Source organism: Semicossyphus pulcher, unplaced genomic scaffold, assembly GCF_022749685.1.
Source record: "Semicossyphus pulcher isolate SPU_LCO1_2020_fin unplaced genomic scaffold, fSemPul1.0.p SCAF_14, whole genome shotgun sequence".
Classification (NCBI taxonomy): Eukaryota; Metazoa; Chordata; class Actinopteri; order Labriformes; family Labridae; genus Semicossyphus; species Semicossyphus pulcher.
The window spans coordinates 20204261-20219830 of NW_027211648.1; the positions used below are offsets into that span (position 1 = coordinate 20204261).

Consider the following 15570-nt stretch of genomic DNA (forward strand, 5'->3'; position numbering starts at 1 on the left):
GGCTCGTGTTTACACCGGTGCAGGAACAGCTGATAAGCATGAGGTCATCAGTTGTAAAACAAGAAAAAATGACACCCACAACCTCTCATCTGCAAAAGAGGGAGTCATCTGCAGTGCAAATCATCAGCTCAAAGTTCCAAATATTTAATAATAACATCAAGAATATTTAATACTAACTCCTCTGACTTTACTTTCCACCACCTGCAGTTTCACTGAAAGGATCCTTTGAGATTAATATCTATATAATATCATAAAACTTTAGTATTTTTCCTGTTGTCTTCTGTCCCAAAAAGAGCACACAGTTGGTTTGGTAGTTTCACAACTACAGCTGTGTGCCATGCAGTGAGTGCCACAGGCTGTGTTTTTCTCCTCAATGTTTCATGGCCTTGGCTCAGTGGTTTTAAAAGCTCAAAGAACTTTGCTTCTTTCAGGTGACACTGACACAAACACAACACTTACTAATAGGACAGTGACTACTTTCTAGTAATTAAACAGGCAGCATGTTGTACAATTAAAAGACAGTACTCTTACAGTAAATCAAATCTGCTTCCTACATGCAACATGGCCAGATAGGCTTTCCTTACAGCCAGTGCAGTTCCTCTCATTATAACTTTAACTGTAACTTAATTAAGTGAATAAACTGCTGCACATTATAAGGTGAACCTTAAAGCAGAGCCTGTACTTCAATCCTACAAAAATGTGAATTTTCCAGTTCTCTGTCGCAGCTGTCAGATTATGGTCAGCATCCCATAAGAGCCCATGTTCAGTTTTTGGCGCCCTATTAGCATCATTTCGTCCATCGAGCGACATTAATTGTGAATGAATGCAAACTCCTGCAGAAGAATACGGTCTTCAAGAGGCCTGTCACATACTTTCTCCACTTGGGAGGACCTTTAACCTACTTAGCTGAGGAACCGCACCGTTTCAAGTAGTGCAGCTGAAAGATATGCACCTGCCCGCTTTTTACTCTCACACTGCTCAGCGATTTAAGAGGAGAGAAAGTATTTGATCTAAATGGCACTACACTGGCTGCAGGTGTGGAATTTTCTCCACAAATTTCTTTACCAATTCAGCCACAAGGCCGGCCGCAATATAGATGTGTTTTCAATCTTAAGTTAGGAGTGAAGAAGATAATCGATTTGTGGTGTTGCAAGAACGTGGTTTCCTCGCAGTTTACAAAGTTGTGGTTTTGTTTCTGCTTCATGGAATGCCAGATAGACTTATATTCCGTGCGTAATGACGCACGGAAACATCCCTTAGTTTCTTGTAAGGAAGCGAAAACAATTCTATGGCGCATAAATCGCTTATTGTTTGATTAAAAAATTATCAAGGATTGTTTTTCTTTTATTTCTGTTACCTGAAATAAAGCAATTTATGATATAAGAACGAGAAGACCTGGCATAACTTGCTTCTTGGTGGTAAAAAAAACAAACATTTTTTGTGGCTCCACAAATTTCGAGACAAAAATTACTTTCGTAAAGGAGGCAATTCAGTGCGTAATCCTGTTTTTCAATTTTACGATACACACCTTATCCAAAAGTCTACAGTTTCCCAATAATGTCTACTTAAAACGCATCATTTTCTTTTCAAATGAGAAATGTTCTGATAACATATCGATATAAATAAAAAAGAATGCAATGAGAGGCTAAGACGATAAAAAAAAAGCATGTTCGAGGGTTGTGCGTAAATAACGCACCCAAATTTAACCTGGATTTGGTTACGTGATTGTGGTGAACTAACGTGGCGCTTGGATTGTTTATTTGACTTGCCCAAAACATCCAAAATACACGTAGGGAAAATGAAGAGAAAACTGGACACCCCTCTCCATTTTGGGTGTCTGTGTAAATGTTACTCTCATTTTAGAGTGAAAGTTAAAAGTTAAGTTAGAGATTTAAGGGCTGTAAGACTAAATAAATCCCCATGTTGTCTGCACTTTGTGCTCTGCCAGTGTGTGGTTAAGGTTGCAGGTCAGGACCCTGGCCCTTCAGCCATCTCTCCACATCTCTCAGGTTATTGAACCAGCAAGGAAGAGATGGAGAAAAGCAATTCAGTTACCAAGCTCTTTGGTCCATCTGCTGCTCTGTGCTGAGCTGAGCTGAGGGGGGTGATGATATCGAAAAAAGGTCGTCTGTAGGACATGGACTACATAATGTGGCTGTTATTAGGTGTTTGTTCAACACACCTAAATTGTCCACTGAACACATAGATAATATCATGAAAAATCGTTCAGAATATTCTCATGGAAAGTTCGTACTGTTTATTTGCACCAGTAAGTCTTATCACTGATGGCACAATCAATGCCTGACATACAGCTCCATGTAGAATAACTGAACACTTGGTTGTCCTTCTTCTGTTACAGACTTGATTTGTACGTTAGCGATTTATTTTAAAGTAATTCTGAAAAGTATGTTAAACATTTTTCAAGTGAAATCATCCATTAAGTTCCATCCAAGAGAAAGTAAAAGAGAATATTTTTAAAAGCGTGTTTTCACAGGTAAAAAACCGGATTAACAACGCAAAAAATAACACACCGTTCCTGTGCGTAATTCTGGGAATAAAATATATCTTTCCTCTCCATGCAATCACTAGGGTGCCAGTTATTCTCATTGGGGCTACAAGGTCAGCGCAGGCTAGTTTAAATGAATGTTTTGTATATTTATCAGCATGTATGACACACGCTGTTTGTAACAGATAAACACACACAAAACAAGCTCGATCATAACTATGAACACAAAAAGCTGAAACGCCGATTTGGCAATTGAAATCGTTTTCTCTGTAAATGTGTGAGATTTCATAACAAACCTTTCCTGGGCCTTCTTCTCAGCTCCTCGGCGCGTCCGTTTCCCCCCGCTCCCGCCGCCTCGGCCACTTCATCTTTACTGGATGTAAAAGTTAACTTAGATTGATAACAACTACATGAATGTGGACTTTAAGCTCTCAAAAGCGATGCAAGCATCTAACCAGTTCCAGATTTTTATGAGATCCTAATGTGGAGGGTCTGTGGACCAGGGTCCTGCTCTCTGACTCAGTAATCCACAAGGTTGAGAGGTTTGCCTCATTTACATAATGTTAGAGGTCTGGGCCGAGGCCTACCTTTCTTTTCGCCCTGAAAAGACACCGAGCAGTGGCTGCTTAAAGAGTGGAAAAGGCGCACAGAAGTCTGGACATTAAAAGGAGAATTTGCAGGTAAGAAATATTACGATACTTTAAGAAGGGGGATGAATTTTCATAATAAAGGATTATTTTTATTCTTGCAAACATATTTTTAATTTTAGGATTCATTTTAAATTCTACTTCGGTTTCTCTCTGACATCTCCAGCTGACTTTACGCACGCATTTTTTTCTTTCCCTAAACAACAGTTAAATCCAACCACTCCATATCTTAATCCGCTGCGGAGTCCAGGCATCTGAGGGGGAAGCAAAATAAATTCGGGTGCTGCAAAATGCATTAGAACAATGATTTATTACAATCAGGCTATCAACCTAACCGGAGATTGGTGTTCTTGATATGTCGCTATAATTGATGGCTGACCATGTCACATCTTCAATTGCTCAATTAAGGGTAGACAGCTACTTGCTGCTTTGCCATGCTAAATTTCATTAGTGGCTTCACGCAGACGAGTGTTTCCTTCCTCCAATAAAGGAAGATGGTAACACATTTCATTCTGGAAAATAACCTCAGCACAACACACACCTGCTCCTGTTTTATCTGCTATAAAACGCTGATAGTGATGGAAAACATCAGAGCACGTATAAAGATTATAAAAAGTATTGCACAATTATTTAGTTATCATTGTTCCATATGCCTGGATAATCATGAGCTGGGGGCTCAATAATTCGCGTTAAATCCATAAGGGATATATGATAGGCTACAACGGGAGCCTATATTAACTGGTTTTCATTACTGCAATTTGTAGCAGCTCTTTTCTCTTTTGACCCCCCTGTTGTGTCCTTCTTCCTCTGATTCTTCCCCTGGCGCCAGTCAGTTTGCTCAGAGATTACAATGTCAGGTCAAGACTGCAAAGTGTCATTAAAGCTTGGTGACCAGACTTGAGGGTTTGAGGCTTACGATATTGTCTACAAATTGCATTAAGTCTAATAAAAAAAGGTCGTCTTTTCCTCAGGAAAAAAAAGTTTAAAATGATGTTTTCTGCTAAATTATTTCCACTGACAGGTAGAATTGGTGTCTGAAAAAAAGCAGCTGCAGGGCTTTGGATAAAATAATAACAAATCCTATGTATTTTATCCCCTGTCTTGCCTGATAATGAATGTTAGGTAGTGATATACTCACAGGTTGGATCCCTATCGCCGCTCCCTGTCAGCATTTTGTCATTTTTGAGCTTATTTGGACTTGTCCCTCTGTGCTGGGGCAAAATGATGCTTAAGAAGCATAAATGAGCTGGTCATACAACTTCATTGTGCCTCTTTGATGATACTCGGTGGCCCTTATGTCTGTTCAAAGTGCTCTCAAAGTTTCTAGAAAGAGTGGAATTCCCTACTGACGCAAAATAGTCATATGTGGTCAGACCAGCTGGTGTGCAGAACATAATGTGTTATTCTCACCTGTAAATAGTTGTCAGAAATAACAGAATCGAACATACGTGGCGTCGTTTAATCATGTACACAACTTAATATAAAGCAAAGTGTATTTTCATGAATTATTTCCCTAAAATGTCAATGACTATTGTTTGCTGGTTTAGGAGTTTTGCTCCGCCCCCTGTGTTTGTCGTAAACCTGGCTCCTGGCTCCAATAAACCCGGGCTAAGAGCGCCCTGGGCTCGCCTCCTTCTCCAAGGCGATCAATAGGATCTCAGGCGCACTACAAGCACTCTCTTACGTAGACATCCACCAAGGAGAGAGCCGATACAACAACACGGTTGATCTGCTCAAACACAAAAATCTACCTGCTTTCTGAATCATGTCGTTGAGCCCAAAGCACACTACGCCTTTTTCAGTGACAGATATTTTGAGTCCAATCGAGGAGACCTACAAGAAGTTTAGTGGCATGGACGGCGCAGGGAACCTTACCTCTCCACTGGGAGCCTACCGACAGCCTCAGGTGTCTCAGACCGGCATGCAACAGCACTCCATGGGCCACAACGCCACCGTGGCCACCACTTACCACATGCCGCACACCGTCTCCCAGTTCTCCCACAGCGCGATGGGGGGATACTGCAATGGGAGCATTGGCAACATGGGAGACCTCCCGTCGTACCAGGAAAGCATGCGGAATAGTGCAGCAGCAACAGGGTGGTACAGCGCCAACCCGGATCCCAGATACTCCACAAGTAAGTTTTACTGCATTTATACTCACTTTTCTCCTTTTATCTCAACGTAAAAAGAAATACTGACTTTTCAGAAATGAGTGGGAAAAAGCACAAGACTAAATATGTATCGTTTCTTCGAATTATTATTGATATTTAACTTGTGTTTGGGGCTTATGATAAAAAAGTTTATTAAAATATTTAAACGCTATTTAAAAAAAAATAATTTGTTAACTATGTATGACGGTTAAACTGAAAAGGAGATCATTCTTTCAAGTCTGGCTCGACTTTTATTATCTTTGGTATGGGTCAATATTTAAAGCAAGGTCTGTAGATGTGTATTCATTATTATTATTATTATTATTATTATTATTATTATTATCATTATTATTATTATTTTATGTTTAATTAAAAAGTATATGTTTTCCAACTTCAATAGTTAACGCATATAACACAATATCGATAAATACTACATCAGGCGAAACAGTGTTCTCCTCTTCTGTTTATTGAACGCACGTATATGTATGTATATTTTTAAGTTTCTAGATTCATGGGACCTTCCACAGGTATGAACATGACCGGCATGGGGGGTCTCACAGGAATGGCGGACGCCACCAAATCCATGCCAGCTCTTCACGCGGCGCCCAGGAGGAAACGGCGCGTGCTGTTCTCGCAGGCTCAGGTATACGAGCTGGAGAGGAGGTTTAAGCAGCAGAAATACCTGTCCGCGCCGGAGAGGGAGCACCTGGCCAGCATGATCCACCTGACACCGACCCAGGTGAAGATTTGGTTTCAGAACCACAGATACAAGATGAAGCGCCAGGCCAAGGACAAGGCGGCGCAGCAGCTGCAGCAGCAGCAGCAACAGGACGGTAACCTGTGCCAACAACAGGCGCAGTCCCCGAGGCGCGTAGCCGTGCCAGTTCTGGTGAAGGACGGTAAACCGTGCCAGAACGGCTCAAACACGCCGACGCCGAACCAGCAACAGGTACAACAGAGCCAACAACAAAACCAACAACAGAACGGGGCCGGAGTTGTGCTCGCATCCCCGACCAGCAGCCTCAGCCAGCATCAGAGCCAGCAGCAGGTGAACGCTTTGGAGCTGGAGGAGATGTCGCCGAGTCCCCCATCACTGCACAGCCAGCTCAACATGGCCCAGATAGACACATCTGCTGTAGATTACACCAGTAACATGGTCAGCTCAAACCTCCTGTACGGCAGGACGTGGTAGGACTTCATACAGTGCTGTCACTTTCTTTCACCTTTTTATATGTGAACCTGCGGATGAGCCCATGCAACAGCAAACATATACAATATATATGTATATATACATACATATATATGTGTATTCATATATATATATGTATATATATATACACATATATATGTGTGTGTGTAAAAGCACAGACACGCTGAGAGGCTGAGATGGCCTTTGGTGTTGGAGGGACAACAAGGCGCACAGACTGAGGCGGCGCACCAGCTGATCAGGGCACATTTTCTTGACATCTCTGAGAGGGGAGTCTATTTTTGAACATTACAGAAATGGCTGCCCTTGAAAGCAATTATGTCGTTTCTGGACCTTTTGTAATCTATGTTTTGGACCTTCCTCATGATGTTTTAAACGTAGTCTATGTTGTTGAAACAAAAAGGAATGCTGCTTCCCTTGAGTGCGGACCGGGGGGAAGGTGGGATCAGGTTTGGAGTACACAAAGCCACCACTCCTTATTTGCGGTGATAACTTGGTATTTTATCATATTAATATTGTAAACTAATGTATTCATTTAGACTTATGAAATAAAGTAGGGACTTGTATATTTGGCTAACAAACAAGAATGCGTTTAACTGTATAATAATCGTTATTGCGTCCACTTTTATGTTTTCTTTATTCTTTTGTAAGTTAAAAAGGAACAAATGCGTGATGGCTGCTGTATATGTTTCAAAACCAAGTGAACGTTAACAATAAATGACTTGAAGTGTGAGAGCTATTCCTGAAGAAGTAATTTTTTAAAAGGCATCTGTTTTTGGAGTGCATTTTCATTATGTTGTGATTGAGACCAAATTGAGCTGGAAAGCAAGGTCGATGAGGGAGCCAGCATTGTTCTGGTGACATTTTGGAGGGCTGCCTTTCATGTGTGCGAGGCTCTGAGACGGGAAATCACCCTTTTAAAAATCACAAACACTTTCCAGAAGGTTCGATACTGACATCAATCCGTACATTCATATATCAACATATTGATCTGACTGTGTGTTATAGGCCCAGAGCTTCGTTTCGCCGTAATGTAATTGGTCAATTTTATTATAAATGCGAGCTTCCATAAAATACACAAAGATCCCAATTATTGTTAGAACGAGTTTATTATCTAAAGGAATGAGTGCATGCCTCGCCTCATTATTATACTGCATTAGAGTAAATTATACTCTATAATTATTATTATTATATACATGCCTCGTTTTGTGAAATTGTATATATATAGAGAAAATAAAGCTTTAATCTAAAAGCAAATACAAAGAGTCTAAAGAACATGCTTCTCAATTTAAATTTGTACATTTTAAAATATTTAATACCTCCAATTCAAATGTACGCCCTTTATTATTATTATTATTATTATTATTATTATTATTATTATTATTATTATTTTCTAAATTAGAAATGTTGCGTCAGTGAATCTTGACCGGAGTCACGTTTTTGTGACGCATTCATATGTAGGACTTGCGCATTGTTGCTAATATTAAAATAAAAATAATGCTGTTGTTATCTAAATTATTTTTTATAAGTCACATTCTTTTTTAATTTTTAAAGTTAGATCTTCCTTGTATTAAAACAATTTATTATTCGTCTATCTGAGGGAGTAATTTTCATGGCAAAATAAAACAAAATATACATAAAATAAATAAACATGATTGCGAAATTGCCCTTAAAGTTTATACAAGCAGACGTTTCTGTATTTGTCCTTATTTATTATTTTAAATATCATATTCTGATGTCACATGACAAAATGGTCAACATACCCAGCAGCACTCTGTGACACTTTCTTTTCCTTCATACACTCACATACTGTGCACACACACACACACACACACACACACACACACACACACACACACACACACACACACACACACACACATACACACACACACTTAGACACGCACATAGACAGGCTTCATTCTGATCAATCTCTTTTGGTAGCTGAATGATTTGTGCCAACAAACTCCAAAGTGTTTAAGGTCATCACTTAGCATCAGTGTCGGTTCCCCTTTGCTTCTGTCCTCCAAAACCTTTTTTACATGAGCAGCGGCTGATAATAGGATCTAACATTTCATTTCCTGTGGTCATTTAAACACGTTTGGAAATTACTTCTCAATCCCTCTGCTGATGACACCCTGTGATGATGATGATGATGATGGCTATCAGTGTGTCTCAATGGAGACCTTGGAGAGCCCCCATTTCCAACCCCTTCACATACCTGGCAGCTGTATGTATATGTGCTATCATCTCCACACTCGAAGGAAGCATCAGAGCCAATATGCACCTGACATTCTGAATGGAGCGAGACAACTCCATCAGAATGGAGTTTGATAAGAGCATTAAAAAGAGAAATGCATTCCTCAATATACACTTTGATGCTGCAAGATGTTTCTGATAGATTTGGTCTCTAAATTGAGGGCATGAAAGAGCTGTCAACAAAGATTTCGATGGTGTACAACATGAAATGAAAGTGGAGGTGAAGCCATTCTTTTCTCTTTTCAATAGCCACAGTTATGGCGCACTAATAGGCTTTGCTTGGTAATCACTGGCTATTGTGCCTGTTGCTTCTCTCGCTTTATTGGGGGGGCACCTCTCTTTGTAAGGATATATGAGACAGGCTGGGCACTGTAATTGGTGCTGGCATCATCATTTCTGTCTGGAAAGTTTTGGGGGCTGCTGCCACTACTGTGTGTTGTTGCTGCAGAGCTTAAAGGTTGTTTAACAGCGCCCACAGCTACACACATGTGCACATGCATACAAAGAAACAGATGCATGTCTGCTTGGTTGCGTGCACATGCAGCTCACATTCACGTATGCATAACAAACAATGCAGCTGAATGAGTGATGCATGCTACAAAATTGCCTGTATTACACAAAGCTGATATTTCTATAAGGAAGTCTATTACTACCTCAATGCCATATATACTGCGAGCATAGAGCATGAAGCGGAGTGACTGTATTTTACTGATGTAGACATTTTTTTTTGCTATTCTTCTCAGGTAATTGCAGGTTGAACTGCATAATGTGAATGTAGAAGGAAGCCTTGCTTCAGTCTCTGCAGCCCCCCCCCCCCACCAACTCCCTTCCTCCCCATTATTCTACTTAATATGTCAGAAGGTCTGATCGCAGAGAAACCTTTTCAAGTCCTATTGACGTGTTCCTCAATTGACCGTGGCGACCTAGCAACCCAGAGAGCGCTAATTGGCAAGGGCTTAACATTATTGGCTGCATAGTTTACACAAAAACATATAGGCCGTACATATAACCCTCATCATGCACAGTGTATGGAGGGAAACTTGTTTTTGTTGTTGCTGGTCTTAACTAAAAAAGCAATTAGGGCAGAATAATTCATACAACATGTTCCCTGAAAACACACACTAGTAAAGATAGAATAACGTGGCTCCACTTTACTGAGAGGAGTTCATGTTATTTTTGATATTTTGTAAGACAACATAAAAGCATGTACGATACAGATCAACAGCATTAACGGATATTAAGTCAACAGTAATACTCAAAGTGTACTCCCACAAATTCCTCCACCCCCCCAGAAATAGTCCCTGAATCTTGCCCACGTGAAATGATTAGCAGAGGCGAGGTCCGCTTTTCATTTTCCCCTTTGGATGAATGTGATGAATTGGCAAGTTTGTGAGAGGCACAGAGCGAGATTTTAATTAGTGTATTGCCCTCGTTTTCTGCCAAGGAGAGACAATCTTCCTCTTTTCTGTGACACACCTGTACCAGCTGGATCTGTTTGGTTCCCACAGAGTGAGTCACTGCAAGTCTGCAAGTCTTTGCCCCAGGGAGCAGAAAGTTCCCTAATTCCAGTCATTTTCAGATGGAAAAAATAGCCCGCAAATAATCATCTTCCTACAGATTAGAGAAAAAAACATTTCAAGAAGGTCATAGGACTCTGAAAGCAATTCTCACTCTAATAGATTTCCATGAAATTAAATACATGAAACCACATTTTCTGCTGTTGCCTTTGGTTCCACGATAACATGAATTCAAATGCACACGTAAACACACGCACGCTCACACACACACACCGACACACACACCTACACACACACGCACACACACACACACACACACACAATTATTTGCTATTCCAGGACTTACACTTGCTAATTCCATTGCTTACTATGAATACCATTTTAGCAATATGAGGCATTGCAGGGCCAAGCAACCTTTTGAAGACTATTCACAAATGTCTGTAGAGGGGGGGCAGAGGATGAAGGATGGAGGACCAGGTTAGGAGTGTGTGTGTATGTGTGTGTGGTAAGGGGGGGCGGCATCCCTTATTAGAAAACCATGTCACATTCTCTCCTGCGCCGGCCGGACTCGCTGTGCTGCCAGTATAATCCCCCCTCCAAGTCCCCCTATGCATGTTATTCAATTCGCTCATAAGTAGTTAGAGAAACTGTTTTCAGTTGCCACTAATAACTACTGACCTCCAGTGACACAGGCCAACAATGGGTTTGTCAGGCCTGAAACGCACTACCAAAGAAGCTGATTAGGAACTCAAGAGGTTTGAAGCAAGAATCAATGGCCGCTCTGTCCTGCCACGGTGCTTCCAGCATGGCACGGTTGATTGTGGGACCTCCATTAGTTATGCCTCATTAAGTCCCACAAACTCTTCTTTAAGAAAATGAGTTTAGCCAATTCCAAAATCTATTACGGGTCTGGAGCCCCTATTGATGTGTCGCCATGTGGAGTCTAAGACAGGAGAGGAGTTCTGTGTGATAAAGTATGGAGACGTGTGAGAGCCTGTGACATTTCCCATATTACATATTAACACGTTACACTCAATGCACTTGTATCATCATTGTTCCCTACACTTTAAGCCCTAAATCAAACATTTGCACACATTATGACCTCTCTCTTCTTTAATCCTAATCTAATCCCTATTTCCTGTTTGCATTATTGACACAATATGCTGAAAATGCATCAGAAAAATAATTTAGATGTCTTTAAATTTCCAGAAATGCAATGATCCAGAGGCATCATAAAGGAGACATCACAAGTACAAAAGCATACACAAACTGCATACCACTAGATTTGTTCGATAAGTCTGAGCTATAACACTAGTATTAGCATTAACGCAAGAAATGTAATGTATTTTATGTTTCATTTCAGGAATGACAAAAGGATACATTTGTTTACAAACTGACATAGCTTTTCCAAAGAGTTTACAAATGTGACCTCAGATAGCTGCTATCAAAAACAGTGAAGCAAACTGTGACTTAACTCGGAGAGTGACATTACTACACACTGTAAACATCAGAAACCAATATTTTTCATGATACGAAGGACACGCTTCTCTACAAGAGATGTGTAAGCAATTCAAAACACTTCTGTCTGTTAGGGCTTCTCATGATATTATTGTTCTCCATCCTTGGAACAGACAAAACAGAAAATCAAACAAGCATAAGAGACGTTTAATCGTCACCTCAAAATCTGTTCGGTTCAAGTAAAAATGAGTAAGAAATTGAGTTGTTGTATTCAGAAATATGAACAGACACATTTACAGGACAAAGGAGTTCATCTCTGTCCTTCACAACACTCCTCTCTACTTTGAACCAGCAGCAGTTTTCTCCCAGCTCACCGTTGCCACAGTAATGGCCAGCTGCCAGTCTGCGGATTACTGGTTAATAGGGCCAGGGCTGAAGAGCAGTTCAATGAAGGTAGGCAATGGATAAGATCAGTGTGCGTTGGCTAGGGCATGGTTATCTATGTTTGTGTGTGTGTGTGTGTGTGTGCCTGCAAGTGTGTTACTTTTTGTATCTTTTTTATTATTTCACGGGTTTTTATAGACACAACTGAATCTCAAAATAGTAAATTTATTTAGAGACTCGCAGCGATGCGTTTTAATTTGAGATGAAGGTCTGCATGCTGCATTCATGGCACACGAATATACAAGCGAGTAAAAAAGAAGTGCACTGGAAAATTCAAGGACAACATTTTAAAAATGCTTGCAAAAAAAAAAAACAACTCAAAAAATGCTCTCACGACTAGTTAATGGGGGGCAATGATCCAGCAGCAAACAACCAAACACACACATGCATAAACACACAAACGGACATGAATGGCAAAAGACAACAGAAACAGCCACCACTCAACAGCTACGTCTGTCAAATTAAGCCCAGAAGGACATAATCGTTTCTTCAAATATAACATGCTGTAATCTGCCCCCTCCAAAACACGCAGGAGTCTCAATGTAGCGGTCCCCGAGGGCCACGGGGGCCAAAGAGGACCACCCACTTTCTTTTCAATTATCATCTTGCAGCAACCTGTCTCCTCTCCAGCATTCAGCAGGAGACACTGACTGCTCTCCAAGAGGGAATTACAATTAGACTGCTGTTTGTCCCTCGAATAAACTTCCAGACTGTAGCTTACAAGCTTCGACTCAGTAGAGCCTGTGACCCCAAGGACAAACAGGATTACGCCCCCAAATCCCATGTTCCTTCACTCTCTTTCCTCACCTCCTCTTGAGCCGCTGTGGTCAGGGGGTCTCGGGGTGGAGGCAGCTGAGGGAGAGGCATGGACACAGCTGATTTACAAGCAGATTCTGCAAATACACAAATTACTTCAGGTGCAAGTGACAGCAGTATAATATTATTTCCTCTAACTCCAGCTGGTACATTTTCCGTAATAACATATATTATCAAAAAAATTAAATCTTTAACAGTGCTTGCTAACCTCGGGTTTGGGGTCACAATACAAAAATGAGGGGTCAGACCAGGGTATACATTATAGATTATATAGATTGTATACTATAAATTATCGGTAGGAGACAATACAAATATATTTCAAAACAAGTATCTATTTGTTTTGATCACTCTGTGGAACTGATGATAAAAAGTTATTCTGTCAACTCTGATGTGACAATGATGAACATATAAACACTGCATTTTTCTAAGGAGATACAACAAATCACGTAGGACCTTGGTTCTCAAGTGGGTGGTTGTAGTGGGTTGCGGATGTGTGCTTGAAAAAAAAAAAAAATCTATGCTGCACTTTTATTTTGAAGAACATGGGGTTGTATGCAGTAGTTGTGTAGTTTATTCACACTCCATTTATTCACTGATTGGGTAATCAGCTACAGTGGCATACATTCTTGAAACTTGATGAGCCCTGCAGTAGTTGCATTTATCATGCACTTTTTAAGTGTATTTCTGTTGAAAAAAAGGCTGCTAATTGAGTAAATTGTAGAGAGAATATTTTCCTCTTATGCACCCTGCTGGTCATTTTGCTTGACTATTATACTGTTGTGTTTTGTCAGGTTGACGTGCTGTGATGTTTTGTTCCGTCTCAGGTCCAAACTGCACCCTTTTTCATGAAAGAAGTGACTTAGTTCACTACTGATCTTGAGTTCAGCCTTTGTTCATAAAGCTCGTAGTTTGTGCCAAACTCAGGCCAAAATGTCTTCTTTCTTACTGTGCATGTCTGGTTAAATATCTAGTTTTGTTCCAAAGTGAGATATTTTATTCAGCTCAATAAGGTTTGATAGAATGTCAGTTATCAAAAAAAAAAGTGGTATTTCATCTCGTGTATGTTTTTACTACATTAGTTTATGAATGACAACATCTGGAGGTCTGCGGTTTTCAACTTTACCTTCATTGTTTTGTATGCAGAGAAAACAAGGCTAGTGTCCCTCCATTCTTCCAGCAGGCTAATGTTGGTCTATTATTTACTTGTAACTTGTATCTTCTGTGTATTATCTGTCTGTTAAAACCTCATCAGTGCAAATAACAATCACACTGAGAATTTGTCTCGGGGAAACCAATTAGGGCACAATCCACATGGGACAAAGGCTGCGTTTCAGCTGGGAGTCATACTGGCCAGTGGATGTGGAGTGTTTATTTGCCCCGCTGCAGCCAGCTGGTCATACGAAGGCACAGAAAGGGTACATTGACTCCACCCTGCAGGGGGTAGTGGCACAGCAAAGGGGAAATGAGACTCTTTTTCAACTCCACTCTCCACAATGCAGCACACCCAATCAAAGAGCCCCACAGCCTTTTGTGGGGGTGGTGAGTGGAGAAGGGAGGGAGTGTGGGACGGTTAGAGGGAGGGTGGGGTGGGGGGATTGGGCTGCCTCCCCCTCCTCCTGCCGCTGTCCTGTCTGTGCGGCCAGCCACACTTCACAGCTAATTAGCGGTCAGATCCACTGGCCCCTAATCAGCAGGACATGTTAAAACTGCCCTAATCAGGCCTAATCCTGGCTTTGTGTCTCACACACACACACACACACACACACACACACACACACACACACACCCTTCCCCTGTCTACTTATTCCATCTGCTGAATTGATTAAGGAATCATTTGGGGATTTGGTGGTCAATACACTGCAATCTGCAATGGGCTGTGTGTGTAACCTGAAAAAGCTTTCGAGACATGAATTAAACTTTATGATAAAGCTTCTACAGGTGTCACAGGGAGCTCTCCTACCGCCCAGCAGGTGATTCAAAAGAATGTTAGTGATACTGTAATAGCTCTATTTCATAGTTAGTCATATCAAAGTAAAAGAGTAGTGCACAAGCCACAGATGTACTATATATAATCTGTATGTAACCATGTTTTTAAATTGAAGAAGATTCTTCTAGAAATTATGTCTTCTTCTCTTTCTGTTTCCAGCCTTGAACCATTAGAGAGTCTCTGCGTGTATGTGATATGTGTGAACTCTGCATCAATACATTTGGAGATAATAATTCCAGTCACACGCACCTCATATACGACTGTATGTATATTATATTTTTGAACAAATGCAAAATTGTTTCTTTAAAGGTGAAGTCAGTTTTTTATATAAAATGAATGTCTTTTTTCTCTTGATGTCTGTTTAAGTCCTGACAATAACATAAATTGGTTTTGAAATTGTGTGCAAAAATGTGTTTTTATTCTTGAACTACATTATCTGTCACCACCTGTGCCTTTATACTTTTTTAATTGAGATGGACGACTACTGAATAATTCTATGGGTTAATGTATCTGTGTTGCTACGACATTAGTCATATTGCTTTGTCAGTTATGATGCTTTAACTATTTACTTTATGTTAA

General features: G+C 40.5%; 1 protein-coding gene across 2 annotated transcripts; it reads left to right on the top strand.

Annotated features, from left to right (window-relative positions):
• Positions 1-4918: 4918 nt before the first annotated feature.
• nkx2.4a (NK2 homeobox 4a) lies at positions 4919-6495 on the top strand. Of its 2 annotated transcripts, XM_069662229.1 has the most exons (3): positions 4919-5288; positions 5804-6252; positions 6334-6495. In XM_069662229.1, exons 1-3 carry the CDS (start codon positions 4919-4921, stop codon positions 6493-6495), a joined length of 981 nt encoding a protein of 326 aa, XP_069518330.1. The 2 variants fall into 2 exon arrangements, with proteins under 2 accessions (XP_069518330.1, XP_069518329.1); XM_069662228.1 differs by having other exon boundaries at positions 5804-6495.
• Positions 6496-15570: the final 9075 nt, after the last annotated feature.